Source organism: Dermacentor albipictus, chromosome 3, assembly GCF_038994185.2.
Source record: "Dermacentor albipictus isolate Rhodes 1998 colony chromosome 3, USDA_Dalb.pri_finalv2, whole genome shotgun sequence".
In the NCBI taxonomy this organism is placed as follows: domain Eukaryota; kingdom Metazoa; phylum Arthropoda; class Arachnida; order Ixodida; family Ixodidae; genus Dermacentor; species Dermacentor albipictus.
The window spans coordinates 113,327,499-113,352,984 of record NC_091823.1 but is presented as its reverse complement, the minus strand read 5'-3'; the positions used below and the strand labels follow the sequence as shown (position 1 = coordinate 113,352,984).

General features: G+C 43.5%; 1 protein-coding gene across 1 annotated transcript; it reads right to left on the bottom strand.

Annotated features, from left to right (window-relative positions):
• Positions 1 to 24: 24 nt before the first annotated feature.
• LOC139057546 (protein saal1) lies at positions 25 to 25,415 on the bottom strand. The gene is made up of 11 exons (XM_070535950.1): positions 25,202 to 25,415; positions 25,006 to 25,127; positions 22,989 to 23,111; positions 12,430 to 12,513; positions 11,806 to 11,885; positions 11,676 to 11,735; positions 9,749 to 9,864; positions 6,326 to 6,449; positions 3,467 to 3,552; positions 2,074 to 2,226; positions 25 to 223 (listed from the first exon to the last, which is right to left on the bottom strand). Exons 1-11 carry the CDS (start codon positions 25,212 to 25,214, stop codon positions 57 to 59), a joined length of 1,128 nt encoding a protein of 375 aa, XP_070392051.1. The 5' UTR covers positions 25,215 to 25,415; the 3' UTR covers positions 25 to 56.
• Positions 25,416 to 25,486: the final 71 nt, after the last annotated feature.

The window sequence follows — 25,486 nt, the reverse complement described above, 5'->3', positions numbered from 1 at the left end:
GTCGATATTGACACACAGTCCAAGCTTTGTGCACTAAAAAAAAAATTTATTTTCATTCATCCTGTACACAGTCTTGCTTGCTCAAGAGCGCCCTGCAGCATGTGGAATGTGTCGTCTACGCTTTCGGGTCGCTGGAGCTTGGAGTCTCTGTGTGACTGCGCTTCGTGCAGCCGTGCTTGAAGTGTCGAGTGCATTTCTCTCAACCTTCCATAAAGCTCGTCATCTGAAATAAAATTTTACCACATGTTAAGTGACAAGCAATCTAAGCATTACATGACGTTATTGCCAAATGAGCTGACATGTCTCTGAGACCAAAGACAGTATAGGGGAAACTGCTCTATTCTTCAATAAAGAGGAATATGGTTTTGTATTTTCTTTGGAGTGCACAATAAGCTTGCAATAAGGCACGGCACACACACACTGCCATGCGACTAAAGTGACTGGAGTTCAAATTTGCAAGCTCTGCTACAGAATTTTAAGTCACCTCAGTGGGTATATAACACTGTTCCTATCACGAGTGGCATAGGGTTTTACAATGGTTAGTAGACAGTTCTCAATTGCACCGCCCTTCAAGGCGCACGTGGTTTAGCAGGACGTTTTTAAGTGGCATCTAAAGTACCTGAGCAGTGGTGGCTTACATTAGGCTTTGCATAACATGTAGGTACAGGTGCGGCCACTGATAGCGGGAACGCAGGAGTCGTGGTATCGCTCCGCAGAGAGCCCCACCGCCGGCGCAGGCACAATGAAAGCGATTGGTGAAAAGCCCAACGAGTTGTCTACCAAGACTTCACGAGATGCCGGTGGTAGCGCTCCACGAAGCTATGCCACGAGCTCTCATGTTCCCCCCGCTAGCAGTGACTGCGCCTGTACATACATGTTGCATACATTGGTGATGTCTAAAACACCAGAAATAGCATTGCCTACTGCTTCTGGTGCTGGCTGACTTGGTGACACCAACGAAAGTTATGAAGTTAGCTCTTGATTATAAAATGGGCCTGGCCTTTTTTGTGTTCGTTTGAAAAGATACTATGCCTTTTAAAGGATACTTCTACTCTGAACTATTCCTCCTCTGCCGAAAGTGCATTTTAGCTTCTGCACAGTGCATTTTGCTCATCTGAGAACGAGCAATGACATCATGATAAACCAGGAGCACACCCTTCAGGATTATGATGCGCTGCTTCACTGCGACACCATAATGCTACACTCTTGAACAGCATGCAAAACTGATGCACATGCAAGAGTTCATCACATTGCTGGACAGTAAAGACTGACAGTGTTTCATAAATGTATAACGCTTTCATAAGACTTTCTGACTGAGTTACTATTGTGGATAAGCCATGGTGCAATGCAGAGCCATTTCTACATTAACTTTCCTTCCTTTTGATTTTATGCCCCACTGGTTTCGATTATTCAGAGGAAGCCGTCGCTGAGGTTGTAATGAGGACACCACCTACTCGCAGCTATAAATTCCAAATACACTTTATGTGCTCGCTCAAGAAAAAGTATGCGAACCGCAGCTTTGGCTAAAACGCTCAATTTCTTGGCAACTCAGCAGACTGACTACCTTAAATTGACAAATTCACTGCAATAATTGCAATGCCAAGCCTGAACTGCTGTCTTCAGTTCAAGATTACATGCCAAGGCATCAAGAAAATCTAAAGCAACCCTGGTCTACACATGTCACATGTGTACATATCTGGAATGTATAACTTGCGAGAGATTTGTGCGGCCGCGGTGGCCATGATTTGATCTCTTGACTGCATGCTTGGCAATGCAATGCCTTAACATCTAAGCCACAACGGCAGGTAAAACGTGCACCTTGGTTCTGCATGCATCTTCACTGAGATGCTCTCGAAGACCTAATTTCATCGCCCACACAAGTTGGCTGAAACCACTTATTCCCTGTTCATAAGGCCCCTGCATTCCACCAAAGGCTGGGGCTACTTTGTCCCATTACAATATCAACCCTACACTGGCCGACACTGATTGTGAACCTCACAAGGAGTGTTGGACAGCAGACATGATGAGGTTAAAACCCGACAGCCAATGCAATGACAAAAGCCACCCAGTTACCTTCAGCCTTGCTGCCAGTGGCTAGCCGAACGCTGCTGACTAGGGTCACTGCTGAACCTAGGGTTCGCCAACAGTGCCTGGGTGGCACTGGCAATGACTCCTGTCCTTGAAGCCAGCGCACAAGCAGAGACTCCAACTTTTCACAGCGTGGCACTACAAAGAAAACAGTGCAGTTTCTATTCCACAGCTATTTTGCAGTAATTTGGCACTTTATGGCTGACCAACTGGGAGTAACAATGGTGCCACCTGGCTGAAATTTTAAGAGTTTCTACGGGTGTACAAGGCAACTGAAATGCATGATCGTACAGCCAGTGTGCCATGAGATGGCTATGAGAATACACACATAAGCAGGTTGTCAGTGTAAAAGATTCTTTAATAGAGTCCTTGAGAAGATGAAAAATGATCTTAGTGCCGCCAGTTCACCCCTTGAGCTCACGTTTTCATGCCTGTAGAACTAATAGGTGCTTCACTCAACAAGTGCCTTCTAGGGTCCTGTTTGTAGTGAGGAAAAGTAGTGCTTGTCACACATTTCCAAAACATTTACAACTGTAGTCAAGCCGCTGATATGCGCACAAGTTGCATACGGCTGGTGAGCTGATAGTGCATGGCTGAAGTGAATACCACACAGACTATAGAGCACTGACTTTAAAACATATTGATTTTATTTGTAAATAGTGCACGCCTCCAAAACTCTCTACAGGGGCAAAAAAAAAGAAGAAAACAAATAACAATCGGCTCTAAAAGCTGATCTCACCACATGCTGTTCACATAATAATCGAACTCCTTCCTGGATGAGCAACAGATGGTGCACTTAATTGTTTTATTTATTTTGCTTCAGCTACCCTTTGCGTGAGTTGGGGTGGTGTTCCAGATCACAGTTATCACAGTTTCACAGGTATCACTTTCAGTGAACCCAGATTGGCTAAGCCAATCTGACAGACCAGAATGTCTGTCTCTCCAATAAAAAGTATCTGTAGACACCTGTCCATAGGAAAGTCCGCCATGGTAACACATGTAAGAATCAGTTGCAAATGAATGTTGCCCATTTTGAACATTTCGGCCATTCAATGCCAGCAATGCACTAGTAAAATTACAGGTGCATTTCCTTGTTCTGAAATTTAGTATTGCTTCATTCTATATCAGTTCTGACAAACACACTAAGTACTAAACAACTTACTTAAGACAGCACCATAAAAGTGCTCTGGCATCTTCAACAGTATGGACACCCACAACCGCTCAGTACACAGTGCATCAGTACCATGCCTATAGCAGTGTTCTTACTGTGATGCGCGCTAGTCCAAAGTAATCCACATCAGAGAGTGATTGTCAAAAGCAATGATGAACAGAAAATACATTAAATGAGCAAAGAAAGGAGCTTCAGCACAGGACTTACAGAGGAGTTCTTTGGCATCAGTCTCGCAGTCCATGACATGCAGTAAGTGCCAGAATGCATCCAAGGAGCCGTACTTTTCTCGTGAGCTGCCCAGTGAGAAATGTGAAAGTAAATTTCAACCTCACAATACGCTAATAAGTGTACCTCAAAGCAAATCTATGTGCATATCTCAGCTAATCACCACTGCTCAGTTCTCCTTTCCTAGTCCATGTCTTTCTGTTCGCCTGTCATTACCTTCAGTCACTGCACTTTTACACCCGTCAAAGCATATTTGTGGAGCATGCTGTCTGGCAAGAACCTGATGTGCTTTTGCAGCACAAAGCCAGCCCACTGATGTGTGTATGCTTGCACAACAAATGCTTGACAGCGGTTAGATAATACCTCCAAAATGCAGGAAGAGGCTAAGAAAACTTCACTTTAAAAGTGCATCCACAGAAACAGCATGCATCTTTCAATATCGTAGTCAAACCTCCGGTCTCCCAGAGACAGATAATACAGAGATTTGTATCTCATTCACAAGTTTTACTCCAACCAAAAATTAAAAATGTTTCAAAGGGAGCTCTTGAATCCATTCACTGTACTAATCGCACAAATATACCCAGTAGCCCTTTATTATTACCCCTTTTTTCTTTTTTTTTTTCCCCCAGACGTATGTCTATGCATGCCCTCTCAGTTTTCATTTGTACTCTTAACCAAACCTGGGTCCCCTAATACATTCTTTTATAGAAGCTATTGGGGGACTCTGACCAAACACAGGCTTACCGGGTATTCTTGTTCACCACTCATACCCCTCTTCCCACCTCCTTCAAATTCCAGAGATTAGTTGAACAGTACCTACTTTCCTAGAAGACCAACACACTGTGATTGGCCACACCTACGTATGTCTGTAAATTCCTTTCTGGTTCCCGTTGTTATCTCCACTTCTCGAAAGAACCCAAAATCAGTACCCCATGGTTCGCCTCCTCTCTCGTAACTCCAAACAACCCTTTGTTTCTTCCCCTGAAATTTCCCATCTGTCTACATTTCTTTTTATTATTATTTTTTCTTCTCTGACATCACCTACACCACACCACACTCTGACCTATTCTCCTCCCACTCACCCATTGAGGGTGCGGGAGATTGAGCTTCGTGTACATAAAAACGACGCTAAGAAAAGCAGTCACTGCCCTGACAAAGACATGTCCCCATGTCGAAACTTTGGAGAGCAACATTCCATATTCAACTACTGCTCATCATGTTATTTTAGGTTCCATAAGCTTTTGTGTTGTTGTAATGAACACACAAAATGCTTCTAAATTTGATACCTCAAAATACTCTATTTGAAAGCTCTCGTTAGGATTTTTCTGCAAGTGGCTGTGGCCTACACACAATCTGAGTTGTGTTGTCTTTTTCTTTTAGTGGCCATAGTTTTGGATGATTTGTATTGAATCCTCTGTGCAGTGTCATGCTTGACTGCAGAAGTTGCAGAAATGTCGTGTGTGGGATCCACAGTTTATCCACCACAGAATGCATCCAGAACATGGAATGCATCCCTGTGCCACTGCTGTATGAGACAGCACACCGGTGCATCTTGTTGCTACACAACTGGCCCTGTTTGCTTCTGCAGCCTATCAGTGGCATTATACTAAGGATCCCTTCTCACAAGGGCCAAATCAAAATACACCAGCCTTGTGGACGTAATTATACTATACTTCTGGAAGAAACTGTAGTCAAAATTTTGTTGGCACTCTTCTTTTAATCATTTTTAAAAGTAATTTTGAATGCCTTGACACTGATATGGCAAAAAGAATCGGGAGCACTGATGTGCTAGAAAAATCAGGGGAGCCAAGGAAATTGATTGATTGATAATAATAACCAAATGAAACCGACAAACTATCAAGCCTTGTAAAGCAAAGACGAAATTAAACATTTTTAATTGAAATGTAGAACTGAAAGCAGAAGTAAAGACAAAATTCTGCTGGTGGGAGATGCATTAGATGCCCAAGAAATTGTACAAGGACAGTCACCGTAGTAATTCATTTTGGAGAGCATCGTAAATGTCATGTTGTGGGTTCAGCTCTTATTAGCAGCATGTTGTCTTTTTCTTGCACTTTCATTTCCCTCTTTATTATTAAGTGGCTCATGGGGCGAAAAATGCAATGTCCGGCATTATCAAAAAATTTACCATCCGGCGTTATGGTACCAAAATTCAATGGCACCAAAACTGCTGGGAGTCAAATCCACAACCTTTGGTGTTAATTAAGGCAAGCAAACCCACGAGCTTTGGTGGGAGTCGAGCCCTCGACCTTTGGCAGGACCACAATTCAATGGCACCAAATTTAATGGTGCCACCTTTGATGGTCGAACCTACGACCATTGGTGGGAATCGAACTCATGGCCTTTGGTGTTATTTAAGGTGAAGTTAATTAGGGCACAGTTAATAAAGATAGAATTAAGGTACTCATATCCACAAGCTTTGGTAGGAGAAAACAAGTAGTAAGGAGTAACAACACATTTGAATGATAATGACAAGTAACTTAATTAATATCTTGCGAGCATGCAGGCTTTCTCCTTCATCCTCTTTACTTTAGCACATGCTAAAGTAGCTGTCAACTTTTTATTTCTACACCTCAATTAAAAACTCTGTTAGTTCCTGCTATTAAATCCTTGGCTTCACTTGGTTGACCCTGATGGGCACTTTAGTTCGCCTTTTTTTGCTCTGTGTCTGCTTGTTTCTATTTCTGCAGCGCAGCGTAAAAAAAAAAATTGACAAAATATTTTCAACTATCCTGCATTCAAGCTTACTTGGCCTTTAATGCAAGCAGTGTGGAACTTCTGCTCTTCCCCAGCCAGAATAATAAGTCACTGCCTAACACTCACCTCAGGTGGCTGGCAGCTGTGAAAAGTGCCTCGATAAAGTTTTCATTTGCACACATTGCACACATCTCCGAGTCGTCGTCAAAGACACAGTCCAAGACTTGCAGAGTAGCGCCGAGCAGCTCCTCTGTCGAATGCAGCAAGCAGACGTAGGCAGTGGTGAGAACATAGAAGGGAATCAGGGACAGTGCTAATGCATATGAGATGTGGCCGAAGTCATTGACAAATACAGAGCTGGATAGGGGTCATCTCGACAGTGTGTTACTTTCTGAAATGGGAATGCGGGAAGGGAAGACCTTTGCACTGGCTGTTCCGCGCATGCACATGCTGAGGTTATGTTAAATGCTGGATGCAGCAGTATTTCCCAACAGAAGAAGTGTAACGAAATGTGGAGGTGTTTAACTACAAAGCAAAGTAAATACATCATGACCATGGTATCTTTTGGAGCAACAAGCAGACTTTGAATGAAGCATTAATCAGGCAACTACTGCAAGTAATCACAGTTAACAAGGCTGGTGTTATATTTAAAATATTTCTGAGAAACAGCACTTGTATGTACAGTTGGCATCAAAAGTTTACCGAGTTTGGGTTTCATGAATAAAGCTGTATTCCTGTGCAGTTTCTCAGATTCAGATTTATTTTTCTGTTATAGTAGAGGTGCGCATATTTTAGGGAAGTTGCCCCTCAAAACAACATTTTTTTATTGTGTTAGAGGTTTCAAAATTCAGTCAAGTATAGAGTTTTCTATGTAGATTTCAAATATTGAATTAGATTTGGGGAACTATTATAGTTTTAGAGTTGTGTGAAGCGCAATGGCAAAAATATAGTCATCTTTATGGGCACTTTCTTATGTAATAAATTTTTCACAGTAAGCATTGTGCAGTAGCTTGTTTAGCTCTTTGTAGATCGCAAAGTCCCGATATCTAGCCAAACAGTCTGTAAAATTACTGAAACTATGCAAAAAAATTAGAACATTTCAACTAATTTTTTTTTCTCAATTCTCTTAATTATAACCATGTACATGCACTTTCGCAACTTACTGTGTGGAGATATTGCAATTTCAAGTAGATATTAGCACTGTACATATCTTCAATAGTATGTATGCCAAATTTTGTTAATACAAGACACTTGTAAGTGTACAAGGTTATTTTCATGTGATTGTGAAAAAAATTAGTTGAAGTGTCCTAATTTCTTTTTATAGTTCTAATTATTGTACATGCTGTTTGAATAGATATCGGCACTTTGCACTCTACAAAAAGCTAAACAAGCTACAGCACAAAGCGATTTGCAAAAATTTATTACACAATAAAGTGCCGACAGAATCACTCTATTTTGCCATTGTGTAGGACTTGACTCAAGAACAATAGCAGCTACACAGAAACTAATGACATATTTGAAAGGTGCTTGAAATTCTCTATATGTGGTTGTATTTTCATATCTCTAGTAGAAATATTAAAGAACTTTTTTTTTTCGAGGAGCATCTCTCTTTAGACAGACATTTTACACATAAGAAAGCCCCATAGTGAATGACTGTGTGGGGACCTCCTACACTCTTGTACGGCTAAGTATGCATTGCAACAAGATGCATTAAAGAAAGGCATTACAGCAAGGCATATGGCACTCACAACAGCAATAGCTAAAAGCAATAATACTATACAAATTTAACCACTGATTTCAACAAAAAATGAAAATATGAAATAAAAATAAAGAAGTTGCAGTTTTGCACGAAAAGTGCGAAAAGCATTGATTGCAATAGCAATTTATTATACCGCTATACAAAGTAAGGTTAGTAGTTTATCAGCTGCATAAATTGACGTAAATATTCGCTTAACTCGCCATGGTGGCGTAGTGGTTTTGATGTTGCACTGCTAAGCCGCTGGTCGCAGGATCAAATCCCAGATGTGGCGACCGCATTTCGATGGAGGTGAAATGCAAGAACAGCTGTGTACTGTGCATTGGGTTCACATCAAAGAAGGTGGTCAAAATTAATCTGGAGTCTCCCACTACAGTGTGCCTCAGAATCATAATGGCGTTTTGGCATGCAAGCATTTCTTTACTAAATTAACAAGCACGGTGTCACACACACAGGCAAACATGAACACATCTCACACAATTGGTATGCACACTCGCTGTGGGAACGCTGGTGTAATGAAGAGTGGCAGCAGCGGCGGCGAGCGAGCTCTCCTTTGTGCTTTTCACTTCAATGCAAACTAGGCACATAAAGACACAGGGCACGCGAAGCCATCGGCTATTTCGGGTCGGCTAGCCTTTGAAACCACCGTAGATTTTCTCTAAGATAGGGGTCGCGCGGCTGCACTCAGCCAACCAGAGTAGAGGAGGAGATGTGCACTAAGCTTCCTCCCCCCTCACCGATGCGTGCAAGAAAAGATCGCACACATCTTCCCTGCCATCCTCCCTTGCGAAGAAGATGCCACAGCATCAAGCTGCAATCCCTCTCAGCTCACCTTCGCTAGCTTTCCCTCGCACCTACAACATACAGCATGCAGCCACTATGTTCTTGCACTTGGACTTTGTATGGAACATCACGGCTTTGCCTGGAGTGTCCATATCCCACATGTCCAAATTCACCTGGAGTGTCCATATAATTGCTCTCGTAATAAATGAAGCCAATAAAAGGACCAATGGCAAAGTAAAACAATCAAGAACTGAGTGGTACCACAACAAGTAGGGTCATACTCGGAGGTATAGAACAAGTTTGCCTGCAGCAAGTAAAATAGTGCATCATTGTGTTAGCAACATGTGCTAGTCAAGATTTCACATTGAAATTCCAGGCTGCGGGAATATTCAGCTTCTTGCCAGATATAGTGCCCTGCTAACTTTCGACACCAACTGTTCCTCCTCTGACAATGCAAGAAAGAACAACAAACATTTTTTTTAGGGCTACATTATGTTTGGTTTATACTGCTGAGGAACAAGTGTGTTTTGTTCTCCCAGCTCGTCAAAACCACAAACAGGTGTAACTTTACTAGAGCATGCTATTTTAATGATAACAAATAATAAATTACACATTTCAACATTACCGTAATGTTTGTCTTTGTCTGTGACATGCAGCTGACCAGATGGAAAAACGGGAGCAGTTAAAGGGACCTTTCCTTGGCCTGTACACAAGCCGGTAAACTAGTGCACGTGCATGTGTTACAGTAAGGAAAGAGGTTGAAAGTACATAGCATCGATAATCTGTATATATTTACTATTTTCAAGAACTGTAAGCTCAATAACAAACTGAAAAACTGAACTGAGTTCACAGGTAATCTGGCATGTTACGAACCTTACGTGTAGAATTACGTTTTCAAGTCCTTTGTGCTGTCAACAGAACAACAATGATCTTTATTAGGAACGCCAGAGCAATGCATGCTGGACAGTGAGAAAAGACAGGCGACGTGCAATCATGCACGAGAGACTTGCCATTGATGGAGTTTTCCAATATGAATGTTATGCCTGAGAGGCAGCTGTCAGATGAACGGATGGCCTGAAGCCAAAATGGCAGGGACTCTTTATTCGACAGGCATGTGTGGCAAAGTCTGCAAAGAAAAAAAGAAAGGATCATGCACGACTCTTTTGCAGGTATCGTACAGGAAGGACCAGTATGAAAGGGAACACATGATTAATGGTCAAGAATTTATTTTTAATTTATATATATAGGTTTTTAGGTTTTTAGATAGATATAGATATAGGTTTTTAGGTTATATATTTTTTGGCTTTAAGTTATGTGTGTGTGTGTATATATATATATATATATATATATATATATATATATATATATATATATATATATATATATATATATAAAGCAGAGACAATAGCAAGTACAAGTCAACAGAATAACGTACACACCATGGCATAAAAGGCAAGTGCAACATAAAAGATAAATCAGGTAAGTTAAAAAACATAACAGTACATGCTTGTGGCAAAAAAAGATAAGAAGGCATTTTTGCAACGTCATCACACACCGCAATATGCATGTGCAGCGAAATCATGCAAGGTAAAAGTTGTTTTCAAAAGTGTACTAGGTCAGTAACAGAAAAAAAAAATCTGAAATCTATAAAAGAAAGCACTGAGAATGTCCTCCCAACAGCAGAACTACTCAAGCAAGGTTTTAGCTTTCAACCATGTAGCAATTTTTACTTCAAAGCTGGTTAGGTGTGCCCTTTCACGTTATACCAGCCCACAAATCTTATCAGCCCCCCTTATCTGTAAACCACTGACTCCTATAAGCCATATCAGTTTCACTTCACGACAGCTGCCAACTTGGAAAAGCTGGAGCTTAAACAAATGTGTAAAGCGCTGGGCTAGTTGCATCTGGGTGCTGCTATGGAAACAGCATGAAAAACAGGGGCCATATTCTTGGTCAATCACTTTCGGGCATATCACGTTCAGTGTGCATTCAACGGATAAAACAGCAGACAGCAGGTGCATCACTCCACTGGAACGCCTAGCTGAACATTGTGTCATGCAAAACTGAATGTATCCTCAAAAGAGATTGACATACTACCACAGGATAGGAGGAGAAAATAAATGGCGCATGCAACTGATACTGACAACTGATTTTAGTCGAGAACAAAGCCAGTCACAAAATCAGCAACATTATTTTTGAAGCTGTTGTTAGTTGGCACTGTGTTATTATTTATTTACTAAAGCCCACTTTCCCATTGCTACCACATTTATATAAGCATTTTTTGGCTGATGCTGGCAATTACCCATGAACAACACCAAGTACATCCATATTTTGCTATTACAAAAGTTGTCCTGAACATTGTAAGCTGGTAGTACAGTCAAATTCCTGTACTTACAAACTAAGATAAGCACTGTTTCCCTTATGATAAATTCACCTATTGCAACAGTTGTGTTCCTCTGATAAAAAATCTCTCCAAATGAGTCAAAACTCCCTGTGACATTGTGATCTACAACTAACCTTTCCTGTTGTGTGTTGATTAAAGCTCCACTACTGCAATCATTCTCTTATATTCAAGTGTTCCACTCGAAACATAATGAAATCTTATGCATGCAGATTCTCAACATTATGTATACAAAGACCTTGAACAATACAATTTTCAAGTTGATGGGCTTATAAATTTACCAAGAATGAGCATTATGGAAATTTTCTTCCCTGGGCAACAGTAGCTGGCTGCCATGAATGCCCAACTACAATTCCCAGAAACGGGAAATCAAACTGCACTGGATATTGTTGCAAGGCTTACTCATACATGGGCATTTGGAACAGTCCAAAACAGGCTAAGACATTCTTGTTTTCTAGTTTCAAGCATTTGCACTTATAAATACAAAAGAAACAGCAAGAATAGGCTTGATGAAACAGCCACAGGCACCATCTCACCTCAACACTTGAACCAACGTGGGTGTGTCAGTTCCTCCAAGCAGCTGCATAGCCATTTGCCTGGACAAGCAACAACGTGCTGTAATAACGCACGTTAAGAACAAGATGCATGCCTGCAGGGTATACTCACAGGATACCTTCCTCCTTGGAGAGAGCCAAGCTGAGGTCAGGGAATACAGCCATGTTTCCCAGAATTCCAATTAAAATTTCCTATGGCAGCAAAGAGAAATAATTTGATACCAGGCAAGCAAAGTTCCATGTACAGTCATAATCACCGTCACCACCACTGTCATCATCATCCCCGGTAGCAGCAGCAGCGCCACACGTCCCAACGATGGCCGTCTCTCCTTGTCTTGTGGCAGCTAACTCCATGCTATAGTTGCTAACTTGTCACTCTCATCCCACTATCTAATCCTCTGCTGCCCCCAACTGCACCTTCCCTCCCTTGGCACTCAATCTGCTCCTCTAGCAGACCAAGGGCTATCTGTTCTATGCATTGCACGCCTCATAATTTTATCATCCTCATGAGATGGCTGACTTGGCAGATGGTCAATCATTGTGCTTAGAAGTGTTCAACTTGGCTGAAAGGTGCATGTTTTATAATGAGAAATAGCCCTGCCCTAGAAACTACTTCAAAAACAAAAAATAGTTTCGGATAAACAAATGTGAATATGACGCTAAAAAAAAATGATGCAATAGGGGAAGTTCTGGAAGTAAGTGAGAGGGAAAGAAGATAAAGTGCATCATAGCTCACCACTAAACGAGGTGACTTTGAAGTGGAGATGATCTGTTGAAAAATCTCGGAGGCCTTGAACTCATGCAGGAAATGTGCAACATCCTGTAGGGAAAGAAAGCAAAAGAATCTTCAGTCACTTGCATCAGTCATATATAACATCAAACAACCACCATGCTCTCGATATTCTGTTGCTCAAATCAAAAGGTCCTCTACACCCATTAGCTGACAGGCATGTGTGAGGAAGGGCTCGAGAAATCATGGTAACGGAGGCGAATCCTTTGCTGCCGAGAGGAACAAGGCTGTTTGCATTTGTGAGACTCTATTTGAATACGATGATGAAAGACTGTGTTAGATGAACACTAGAAAGACATGGTAGTACTGTATCCTTGCCTAATAACAGCCAACAAATAAACTAAAGTCTCACAGAACTACAGAGTCCCACAGTGCACTAAACAATTTTGTGAGTGTTCGCCATATGGCATTGATGAACTGGTGGCGAGTCAGTAGATCCCGTTTCACGATGACGGCAGGGACGAGCCAGGCATGGGCGGACGGGTCATGGACGAATGAGGAGCGAATGGCAAGGTAGGCCTGACGCAGTCTGGTCCTGGACTATCAACCGAAGGCCCAGAGCTGCAACTTTTCACAGTCCAAGTGCAGCGGACCGTGGCCTGCTGAGGAATCGCCAGGCAGGCGGAGTAGCCAGGCAGCAGCTGGGCTTTGGGACCAGAACCCAACGAGCTCTTGTGGTCTGGCACTGCTCGCTTCGGTGATGCTCGACGAGCTTCTCCCAGCACTTCTTTGTTCTTTTTCTCGTTCTTCACGTGTTAGTTCACAATGGGTTGAATTTGTCCTTTCATCATTTCCGATTTTCTTGTTTTTCTTCTGCTCACCAGATGCCAGCATCATTGCTTCTCCGTCGTTTTAGTGTCATTTCGTCAATGCACTGCATAACCACATGGATGCCGTGAACTGCATATGAATATATCCGGTCCATAGTTCCTTGAGAACATTTAGGGGTCCTCGGACATATCGGCCACATATTAGCTCAAAAGAAGATCAAAATACAATGCAGCAAAACAATGACAGGGCTTAGACCCGGACACATATGTCTGACTTTTCATCATCTGGCGGCAACTCGGCAAGCCGCGCCCATGGCCGCCACTCGTACTTGTCACCCCTTTTGCTTCTTTATTTGCAACACACTCCTGATGCGACAAATATGCAATGGCCAGTTTTGAGCAAGTACACTACTGCATGGCCTCAGTGAATACACTGGACGCCAGCAGCACATATTGTGCTAGCACAATGAGCGACAGTTCAATTGATGACGGGAGTAGTTCAAGTGACTACCTTAACAGCAATACGGATAGTGAACTAGGTGATCGATCGAAGTGATGATCACAGTAGCAATGCCTGTGTTGGCTTGAGTGGTAATGTTCGGCCTCTGGTCCCGACATTGCCTGTGGTAGGACTTGCTCCTCGAGTTCCAAATACAAGTCCTTTTGGCTGCAGGGTATGTTGTGGGCATCGTAATACATCTGACGCTGGCTTGTCCTCATTCGCATTTCGACTTGATGCTGCATCAGCAGTGGCCTTCCATCGCAGGCGCCCTTGTGGCTTGACATAGCATTTGTGCAGTACATGTCTCCGCTTGTGCCAAGCTTTGCTGCACCGTTGTGCGCTGGCATTCATTACGAAGGGCAACATCTGTACACCTGCGTCTTGACATAGTTGCACATTGTCATGCTTGTACTCATTGTTGAATTACCATTTGGAGTGCATGAAACCATTGTTAGCAATGGCCTTGAGCCTCGTCTGTTATGCTTGGACAGCCTTGTAGGAGGTGGATATTTCTTGCCTTTGGGAGACTTCGCGACGCTGCTATTGGACTTTGGTTCCTTAGGCATTTCCGTGGGCACAGCTTTAGGCAGCGTTCCACCATCGGCAATTGTGCCACTCTCGCGTCTCTTGAAGTCTCCTTCGTTAGACACGGAGAGTACCCCCTTTTTCAAGTTCATCATGCACCAACTGGCCCAAGAGCTTGAGCTAATGCACCTCATCTCTTTTGTTCTTTGCGTTTACCTTGTTTTCCTTGTCCTTGCCACCTTTTAGTCAACATTCTCAGGCATGGTGATGGCTTGTTCTCTGGACAGGAGCACTCTTGTATGGAAGCATAGTAAATGATGAAAGAGCTGCAGCACTGTCCCACTCCCTTCCATGACAAGGGGAGCTTTGTACTTGTATTCGTTACCTTCCTCAGTGATGTCTCGTATGCTAACTGTATTCAGGTGCAACATCAAAAAACTGTCTACTTCCAATGGCACATCGTCTCTGGGAGGCCCTCCAGTACCAAAGACTAGAGACGTGATTTGTACAGTTGAACCTTGGGAGAAGTCATGGAGGGTTCCCTGGACCATTAATCCAAAACAGGTTTCCACTGTGGTAACTTGAGGCGATAATCTAAATATATGGCCTGTTGTCCTAGTAGATATCAGAAGTAGCTTCTCGAAAAGTAGCTGCTTCAGGGCTTGCATCAGCTCCAACAAGACTGAGGTTTGTCATCATGGTGATGATTGCACCATCCATTGGTGGACTGGCCAATGCAGATTTCTGGCAGTTTGAGGGCACCTATAGTGGTCTCGTTGGCACTGCACTGGCCTTGGAGTGTGATGGACACTCATTCACATGTAAGGGTCACAGGGTGATGCGTTGTCCTGAAGGTGAATAGGCTGAGGTGCTCAACGTCTTGAACAGTACAATTAAATGCTCAAGCAATGTCCTGCCGAACGGAAGTGTGCTGACTGCCTGTGTCTAGAAGCAACAGAAGCAGAATTGACCTCGCTGATGCGAAAACTCAGGCTCTGCCCGTCTGGAGGAATACAAGCATGAGTCCGCTGCCACTCAGAGACGAGGAGGTTGCTTGAGGTTGTGTGTCGATGGACTGCAGCCCGTTGGCACACTACACGGAAGGCCCTGATGTGTTCCAGACGCTTTGACTGGTTTTTACTTGGAGTACAGACCTTGCATAGCGATGTCAAGTGTTGTCCAGCAGAGTGAGCACATTGCAAATTTCTGGTGCTTCGCCACTCACTGGCGACATAGTTACACTTGGCGCAGCGAAAGCAATGCCTCCACGCCAGAAGCTTCCTGCATTTTTTTTCTGGAGTGAGCGATGTGGAACACTTCTAAACTGTATGGCTCGACGTATTGCACAGGAGCCAGGGACACATGTACGGTGATCTTACTTCAATTGACAGATCCGCTGCTGAAAGCGGATTTAGCTCAAGAGGTCGTGATTCACGTTGATGATGCCACTGGACTGCAGATGAGCTGGCTTGGTCGAGACTGCTTTCCTCCCTCGCCTTGACTTAAATTTGTAGGAAGGTCATAAGATGTTTCACTTGCTGGGCCTTGTCTGCTGTAACTGCCGCCATGTCAGCGTTGTCCGACGAAGAAGCCTCCTTCAGCCGTTGCCGGTACAGGATACCAAAGTCAGGTGGTAAGGCTTTCATAATGATGTGTCGCACACGCACAACAGCAGCATACTCATCTGGTGAAACACCAAGGCCCTCTAGTACACTCATGCGGAAAGTACTAATCATAAAGATTTCAAAACTTGTCTAGATCGGCTGAACTGCGATTAGCTGCCATTGTGAGGTCCAGGTGGTCATCGACCAGCATGTCATGACTGCCGAACCAGTCAGATGGTGACACTGTAGTTTTCCTCAGTGAGGCGGATACCCTGAATTGCTGTCTTAGCTGACTCGGACAGGCATGTCAGCAGATATCTAAATTTGTCTGTCTTGGGTAGCAAGTCACTGCCACGAATACTTGCTTGGCAGTGGTTCGAAAAGTCTTATCAGTTGCACCGCTCGCCAGAAAAGCTCGAGACGTGCAGCTTTGGCAGGGCAACGTGGGAGAACAAGGCTGCAGGCTACACTCCAGGTGAGACGGAAAGGGCAGCTGGGCACACTGTCGAGGCAAGTTGCATTGCAGGACTCGCAGTGGAGTCGACGGAGACAAGAAGGATCGGTTGACAGGGCTCAGTAGCGAGGCACAAGCTTGTCTTTGTAAGGCTGACCTTTTGTTCGTACTCAAAAGCTGTGGTCAGGTCTGCCTCCAGGTCTGCATCCATGAACGTATCTTGTATATTGCACAGTCGAACTCTGTGAGCTATGCCTGCTTCGCTAAGACGAGCTGAGGTGCTGGTGCAGCACCCACACAGGGCTAGTCTCATCTGTCAGCAGGGCATCGCTCGTAGACATGGCCCTCCGCACAAGCTGCACTTGGTGTGAAGTTGCTCCATTGCCGTATTGTAGGGCCAGACAACAGGGGAGTTTCGAAACCACTTGAAATGTAGCAAAACAACTACGGGGATTAGACCCACACCCGGACGCCTGACTTGTTTATCATCTGGCAGCAACTCAGAGAACAGCGCTTGTGGCCGCTGCTCGTGCTCGGCACCCCTTCTTTTTTATTTGCAAGAAAGCCCATTCTGTCCTGAGGCACTTCTCGATATGCAAATAAAAGCGGTGCAAGAAGGCAGTCCCATGACTTCGGTTGCTCTAGGCACAACTTACACAGCATGTGCTTCAAAGTACCATCGAATCTCTCTAGCAGACCATTGGGTAAGGTGTCGAACTGAAGTGCCTAAGAGCAAGCAAACCACTCACCTCAGTCTCTGACGTGAAGCAGGAGGATTGATTGCAAAAGTTCTCCCCTAGAAATCCTATCTGGTAAAACATTTTCAACAGCCCATCTGCTACTGTTGCTGAATCTATTGTGGGCAGAGCCACAGCATCAGTATACCATGTGGCAAAATCCACCAAGATGAGAATGTAGCGATTATTTTTTGTTGAAACAGGTGTAAGAGGTAAAACAATATACACGGCAACTTGTTCAAGTGTTGTATCGATAAGAGGCATTTGTCCAAGAGGTGCTTTGCCTATTCTGCCTTTAGGATAAGACTCCACGTATGTTCGGACCTCCCCCTGTACACCAGCACAGTAGAATGATTCCATAACTCAATCCTTTGTTTTCTTGATACCTTGGCATCCTGAGATCGGAGTTTTGTGAGTCAAATTTAACACTGGGCCTCACGAACCTTTTGGAACCATCACCTGTTGAAACATTTTGCCTAGAGCCAGGTAACAACGGTACAGGATTCCTTTATCAATCATATATGACTGGTATGTGGCCCCTTTGCCAGGGATCACTGTGCCCACTTTTGCACAACAAGGCTTCCAATGTCGTCTCTTTATCTTGTTCTAGGTGACATGATTTCTGCGTCACTTCCAAGTTCCCAAACTTAACAGTCGTCAGCTTTCAGCATTGTCTTTTGCTTGAGAGACCAATAAAAACTGAGCTAGGTGTTCACTTCACAGTTGGGTGCCTCGTTAGTCGTCGGTTTCTTCTGGTTCGCCGACTCTTTCCATATTGTGTCTGTGTCATTAGCGTCAAGGGAACCGGAAATATTTCCTATGATGACATCGTAAAGAAGTGACGTCATACACTGGACTATCACTTTTCCAGAAAAAAAGGGGTTAAAAATGTGTACTTCTGCTTTCGATACCCCGATACAGCGACTATGAGCCAATAGTCGCCGTGGTTACTCCTGCGAGACTCAGCTTGCCGCTTTCTTACACGATCTGCACTCTAACCTTGATTGTAATCTTCAGTCTGACGTAATATTTTTAGATTTTGCTAAAGCCTTTGACAAAGTGCCCCATAAACGCCTTCTTATAAAGCTTTCCCGCTTAAATTTTGACCCTAATATACTAAAGTGGATTGAAGAATTCTTGACTAATCGTTCACAATTCGTCACCATTAATAATAGGAATTCTAATTCAGTCTCTGTAACTTCAGGCGTCCCACAAGGATCCGTGCTGGGCCCGCTACTTTTCCTAATATACATAAATGATTTACCATTAAACGTAACATCTAGCATACGTATGTTCGCGGATGACTGTGTGATATATCGTGTTATTAATTCCACCGCTGACCAATCTTCTCTTCAAAGTGATCTTGATGCAGTCCAGGACTGGTGTAACGAGTGGCTAATGGAACTTAACCCGCGTAAGTGTAAATATTTGTCCATTCACCGTCGCCGTAATTCCCTCCTATTTCCTTATGTAATATCTGAAGTTCCGGTAGAACTAGTTCATTCATACAAGTATTTAGGAGTAACAATTTCGAGCGATCTTTCCTGGAATCCTCATGTTACTAACCTAATATCATCCGCGAACAGGACTTTAGGATTTTTAAAACGCCATCTGCATCACGCTCCTCAACATGTAAAATTGTTAGCCTACAAATTATTTGTCAGGTCAAAACTAGAATTTGCATCGCCTATTTGGAATCCTCATCAGGCATACCTAATTAATGATCTTGAATCTGTACAAAATCGCGCCGCTCGTTTCATCCACTCATCATATTCCTTTGACATCAGCGTTTCCTCCTTAAAAACTGCATCCGCATTATCCCCCTTATCGCTCCGTCGTCGCATTGCCAGCCTAGCTTTATTTCACAAATTCTTTCATAGCCATATGCACATCCCACCTTATATCCTTCCTCCTACACGCATATCTCACCGCACCAGCCATCAGCTACAGGTTGCCCGTCCACGCGCACGCACTGTCACGTTTTCAAATTCTTTTTTTCTTCGCACAGCTGCCGACTGGAACGGCCTTCCTAACGACGTTGCTGTCATTATGTGCCCATCCAAGTTCACCGAAAATGTAAAAAACTTCCTGTTATTGTGACTATGTATTTTTATTCTTGCCACCCCTTATGTAACGCTCCATTTATTGGAGCCTTTAAGGTAATAAAATGAAATGAAAATGAAATGAAATGAAATAGAATAGTGGTACTAGTACCCTTAAGTGGTGCGTCGGGAACCAGGAAACGCCGTACAACAAGTGTCTTGCTTCCAGTATCCCTGAAGACAAAGACAGTGTGGCCAAACACCCCTCCGTGTAACATGGGCAAGTTATGTGTAATCATTCTGCAGTGCGTGTTTTTGGCGCACTGGGAATGCATTTATTTTGTTGCAAGTCATCAGTTAATTCAGGCATGTGCAATTTATCATCAGGTGACATGATACAGGAGGCCGTTTTGTTTGAACCTCCGTTAGACTTTAGACATGCCCTCACATCATGGCTTGGCCTGCGAAAATACCCACAGAAGTTTTGCTTGCGTTTCGTGCAGCAATCAGACACTCTGTGTCCCAGTCGATCACAGATGAAACATTTGAGTTGAGACGGTAGAAGTATATCCATCTCACTCTTTGGAACTGCTGTTTTCCACCTTGTCCTGGAAAAATAATGAGTTTGGTTGCCGTCAGGTCTCTAAGAAGGTATCAGCAGCTTCTGCCATTTCTTCAACTGTCTTGGATTTCTTCTCCCTAAGTAAAAGCACCAGATGACCATGACAGTTACTCAAGAACTGCTCAGCTACAATAAGGTTGTGCACGGACATGAAGTCCTTTACTGTTTTCAACATTTCCAACCAGCGGTAAAAGAAGCTGTGCAGTCTCGTGGCATACTACTTGCCAGTTTCCCCATCTTGCGGCTTGCTTTGCCGAAACTTTTCACGACAGCCTTTGGCTGTGAAATGAAACTTCTGGAGCAAGGCCATTTTCGTATTCTTGTAATCCATGGACTCTGCTGGTGACAGGCGACTGAAGGCTTTCAAGGCTTCTCCACTGAGGCACAAACTAAGAGCTGTAGCCCATTTCGCCTCAGGCCACTCTTGACCAGTAGCTACATGCTCAAACCTATTTAAATGCGCATCCAGGTCATCATGACTTTCGTTGAACACCGGTATCAGGTTGTGAGGATTTATCAAGTTTGGCTGGCTTTGATTTCTTACAGGTTCTCGACCATGCGCTGTTTTTCTTTGCTGCCTTCAACTTCAGCCAGTTGAAGTCAGAGTTGAAGAGCCCTCTCTTCCATCTCCAGACATCCTTTTGTTACCTCTCTTTTCGCGAGCCATTCCTCACACGCCTTAACATATTCCTTTTGAGTCCAGTCTAACTGTACGTCTACCCATGTCCTTAACTCCGCCCCCTGAAGTACCATGCGTTCCACGAGCGTTATGAGCACTTGTTGACTGATCTTGCCTATAAATATCACGACTCAGTGGAAATGGCTTTGTCCTGTCGCCACGAATGCCAATTGTGAGGAAGGGTTTGAGAAATAACGTTAACAGAGGTGAAACCTTCGTTGCCAAGAGAAACGAAACCATTTGCATTTTTGACTGACCTTATTTGAATACAATGATGTGAGATCGCATTAGACGAGCACTATAAAAACTTGTTAGTACTGTGGCACTTGCCTAATACTAGCCAACAAATAAACTAAGGTCCCATAGAACTACAGAGTGCCACAGCACGGTAAATAATGTTTGTGGGTGTTCACCGTGTGGACAGTTGATGTACTGGTGGCGAGTCGGTAGATCCCACTTCACAATGACGGCAGGGACGAGCTAGGCATGGGCGAACAAGTCATGGACGAATGAGGAGAAAATGGCAGGGTTGGCCTGGCACAGTCTAGTCCCAGAAAATCAACTGAAGGCCCAGAGCTGCAACTCTTCACGGTCCAAGTGTAGCAGACCGTGGCCTGCTAAGGAATCGCCACGCAGACGGAGTAGCCAGGCAGCAGCTGGGCTTTGGGACCAGTACCCAATGAGCTCTTGTGGCCTGGCACTGCTCGCTTCGGTGCTGCTCCACGAGCTTCTCCCAGTTCTTTTTCTCGTTTTTCAGGCATTAGTTCTCTAGTGGCCGAATTTGTTCTTTCATTGTCTACCGTTTTCTTCTTTTTCTTCTGCTCGCCAAATGTCAGCATCATTGCCTCTTTGTCTTCTTCGTCGTCTTCACGTCATTTCATCGACACACCGCAACAGCCCCATGGACACCGCACACCACATGTGAATACCGTACACAACATGACAGCATGTCACTTTTACTTACCCCATGTGGCACTCAAAACATGTGATCTAAACACTTTTTGTGTCGCATATGGATAGCACGTCTTGAAGTTATTACATGATATACAAGCAACTTTGCTTATGTGAGGTTTTGGGTTAGCTAGCTTAAATTTACCCACCTTACCATCACATAATAAACAACAGCTCATGAATTCAAACTTGTGCGTGCGTATGTGCGCGGTCATGGTATCCTCATCTTACTAATGATTTTTACCAAGAACATACATTGCTACTTCCAGCCACAGGACATCACATTGGTTGGCCTAATTCAAGATCACTTAGCCAAGAAGACTTCGAATGCAATGCAGCACATAATTTTTTTATTATTATTATTTCATGATACCCTAAAGGCCCTCTGTCAGAGGTTATTAAATGGAGGGGGGAGGAGGCGAGGCAGCGGTTAGCAGATGCAAGGATGGTGTCAATGTGGCCACTAGGCACTCATAGGTCGAAGTAAGTTCAATGTCAGTATTGTTTAAAGACATGGGATAGATTGGAAGTTTGAATTTAGAAATTTGATTAGCAAAAGACAAATTTAGCCTTCAAGAGGTTTAGCGGCACTAACCAAGTCTCACACCATGTGTTTAAGGTGCCAATGTATTAAGATTTGGGTGTACATTAAGCAACCACAAGTAATAAAATTTGATCTGGATACTTGCACTACAGCATCCCCCATGGCGCAGCTGTCTCAACATAGTCGATAATCACTGTTCATGTAGCATGCTTAACATGCTGATGCCAGAGCTAGAAGAAACTTATGATTCAACTAAGTCACCTTCACGAAGTTACAGTGGCCTAGTGGCCTGAAAGTAAAATTACTATGTGCTCATGCCCTGGAATTCATTACACTGTGCACAAAAAGATCCATTATCATACTGCTGACAGCTTAGAACGACAGTGAAGGATCCTGAAGTCAAGCTATACCGATAGGTTATTCGTCTAGAAGTCTGTCATCATTCTCTGTGGGTCAATGTGTCACTTTGCTGTGTGGAAAATTGATGCCAAAGGGTTCGCTGCTGCTGCTCAATCTGAACCACCTGCACTGAAACGGACAAGTTGACGTAACCTCCATGTGAACTCCCTCTATGCCACTCTCTGTCAATCAGCCAGTGCTACCGTCACATGAGAGGTACCATAGTCCAAACAGGTGGTTCCACTCCAATTTTCTATTTTCGGCATTTCCTTGCTTACAGAAGCTCCATTCTCACTATGCATGACAAATTCGCCATTACAGAGGCCTAATCTTTCAATCTAGCCTGACATACTTTCTTTTAGTGTCCCTTTAAGCTGCTGCCTGATAACTGACATAGGTGTTGAATGTTAAAAAAAGAAAGAAAAGAAAACAGGATGCAAAATAGTGTCTATTTGCATCTAGACTGCTTCGCAAGTGACATGCTGCTTTGCTGCATAAGCGGTGCACCGCTGCGCATTGAGGACGTGAAATACAAGTGACGGACACACAACAATGATGTGCAACAGAAGCTCATTTTTGCAAAATACGAAAGTGCAAAGGTTGGACAGAGCAAAGTTAAAGCAGACTGCCCAAAATGTTGCAATGGTGCTGCAAGAAAATGCATTTGTAGGCTTACAGAGTTGGCCGCCATGTCCCAAACTGTGCAGAGCTCCTCCTCAACCTCTCTGTCCAACTCCACAGCCTCTTCCTCTGAAAGTACTTTCTCACCTTCCCCACAGGCATTCTCATTTTCAGCAGCCTAGTGAGGAAGCCAAAAAGGGAAATGACAACATTTGTCAAAAATGCAAAGGAAAACTGGATGTGCACATCAAGATCAGAGCAAACGGAGTTTAAATGTAACCAATTAGCACGAGCTTACAAATTTTTCTATTTAACAGACGGTTAGTATTAACAGATGTCAGGGAAGGAATTTAGCTTCCCCAGTACCAATTTAACAATATTAGAAAATACATTGGTTAAAACTGAAATACTGCAAATACATAGTTTACAATTTAGTCAAGGGTTTGAGGAGAACCGTCTGGCAAGGTAACGTCATAGTATAGCAATTATAAATCTTGTCACTTACCAACAAACAACAAAATTGACTTTTCAGTGCCTGTACGGGAACCTTGCTCACAAAACACAAATGAAATCACCATTACTGAAACAGCGTATACACTCTTGAACATGTGACAAAGTTAGTTCACATAAACGGGGTGAAGACTGCTGTCCAGCCCAGCGATGCTTCCGAAAAAGCATGCTGCGGTCTGCTATATGGCAGAGATAAGTGAAGCGCTCGTGCACGTTTTTTAGAAACACGGCACACATATAGCACACATGCCGAGCAGTAAGCTAAGACAGGATCTCATCAATGTGAAGCACGCTCTGCCCATATGCAAGTTTCCTGGTGATCTGTACAAGATAACATGCGCAGATTGCAAGTTTGTGTATATAGGTGAAACTGGAAATTTAAACAGAAGTTTGAAGCAGCACCAGAACGACGTCAAGAAGGGAAACATGTCAAGAAACACCTTAGCGGAGCACGTGCAAGCATCTGGACACACCATTTATTGCGATGGTGCAAGCGTGTTGGCAACAGACCGAAATGTGTAATCATAGCTTCATCTAGAATCACTCATCATTCAAACTACTGACAACACCATCAACAGAATAGACAGCAATCTTCACCCCATTTATGCAAAATTACTTTGCCACATATTCAAAAGTACATAAACTGCTTCAACGACAACCATTTCATTTGTATTTTGCGGACAAGGTTTCCATATGGGCACCGAAACGTCAATATCGTAATTTGTTAGTCAGTGACATGATTCATGATTGCTATACTATTTTCTGACATGCATCTTAGTTCATCATGCACATGAAAACGCACACACACTGAGATGAAAATTTATCCTTGCTTTCACCATCACGTATGCAGAAAAGACAACGGAGCTTTCAAGCATCACCAAAGGACCGCAGCCATTGTCACCTCCCATTTGAGTGAGTGAAATTTGTGCTATCACTGCAGTAACTCATCGGCATGACTCTCTCTCTCTCTAAGCTACAGCATACACAATGCACTTTTCCGTTGTCACATAAAAGTGAATCTCAAGAGAACCAAAGTTTAAAATGAAAGCAGATATACCTTTTATACCTTTACAAATGCACTGTGGCGTAGCCACATAGCTTGGCCTTTTGTTCAAGAATGCACTTGAGAATTCAATGCCTTCCTTTGCTTTAAGAACAATTTGCAAGCCGAGTCTGGGCATGTTTCTGTGGAGTGACGTTCGTGTTTCTTGATGTCCACTGGCGATCGATTTGCCGGTGCCCCTGACTCGCTCACTAAACTACAAGTGCATACTTAAGGTGCTGGCAATTTGCGCATGTGCGAAAGCTACCTTTTTTGGCTTCACAATAAACATTTTTCCCGGTGATTTTGCGAGTGATCTTCAGTCTAACGAAGTTCTCCATTTAGCGAAATTATAATCTGCGCCTGTCGACACCTGTCAGTTCGGTTACAAATTACATACAAGAAATTAAAAACAACACAAAGAGAAAACGTGTCCTTCAGGTAGCAAACCCACTCTGCCCTGTGCCGATGCGGTGTTGCCACACACAACATAAACACAGAGCATATGATCTAAACTCACTTTGATGGCTTTCAAGAGGCACTGAAACAGCCAGTGTCGGCTAAACACTGTTTCTCCGATCCTGTCTCCACTCGAGGTTTCATCGGCTTCTACGATCTCCGGCGGAGGCGACGGGTTTCTTTCTGGAAGGGTGGGGGCGTCGTCAAATAAGTTCCAAAGCTTTTCAACACGGAGGAGCGCTGGCGCATAACATTACCTGTATCATCCATTGTCACGGCAGCACTAATTCACCAACGACATTCATCCAGGATGTCGTACATAAAAAGAGATACAGCAGATTGTTGCTGATCAATAAAATTCTAACGCGTATCTCTAACGGAAGCAACAACTAACCAAACACGAAACGCGCGTACTGATGGGCGCTGCCATGTTGGGTACACTGTACACCAGAGACTCGCTCTCGTTCGCCTTCTGCATTTGTTGTACATTATTGTCATTTTCTTGTGCGCACAAATTTAAAATATACTTCGTTATGCATCAT

Excerpts from the sequence above, each read along its gene's own strand:
- LOC139057546 (XM_070535950.1), bottom strand. Across the intron at positions 11,886-12,429 it reads CAAAGTCACCTCGTTTAGTG|GAAATTTTAATTGGAATTCT; the intron begins GTGAGCTATGAT and ends TTGCTGCCATAG. Across the intron at positions 6,450-9,748 it reads ATTGGAAAACTCCATCAATG|AGGAGCTGCTCGGCGCTACT; the intron begins GCAAGTCTCTCG and ends TGCATTCGACAG.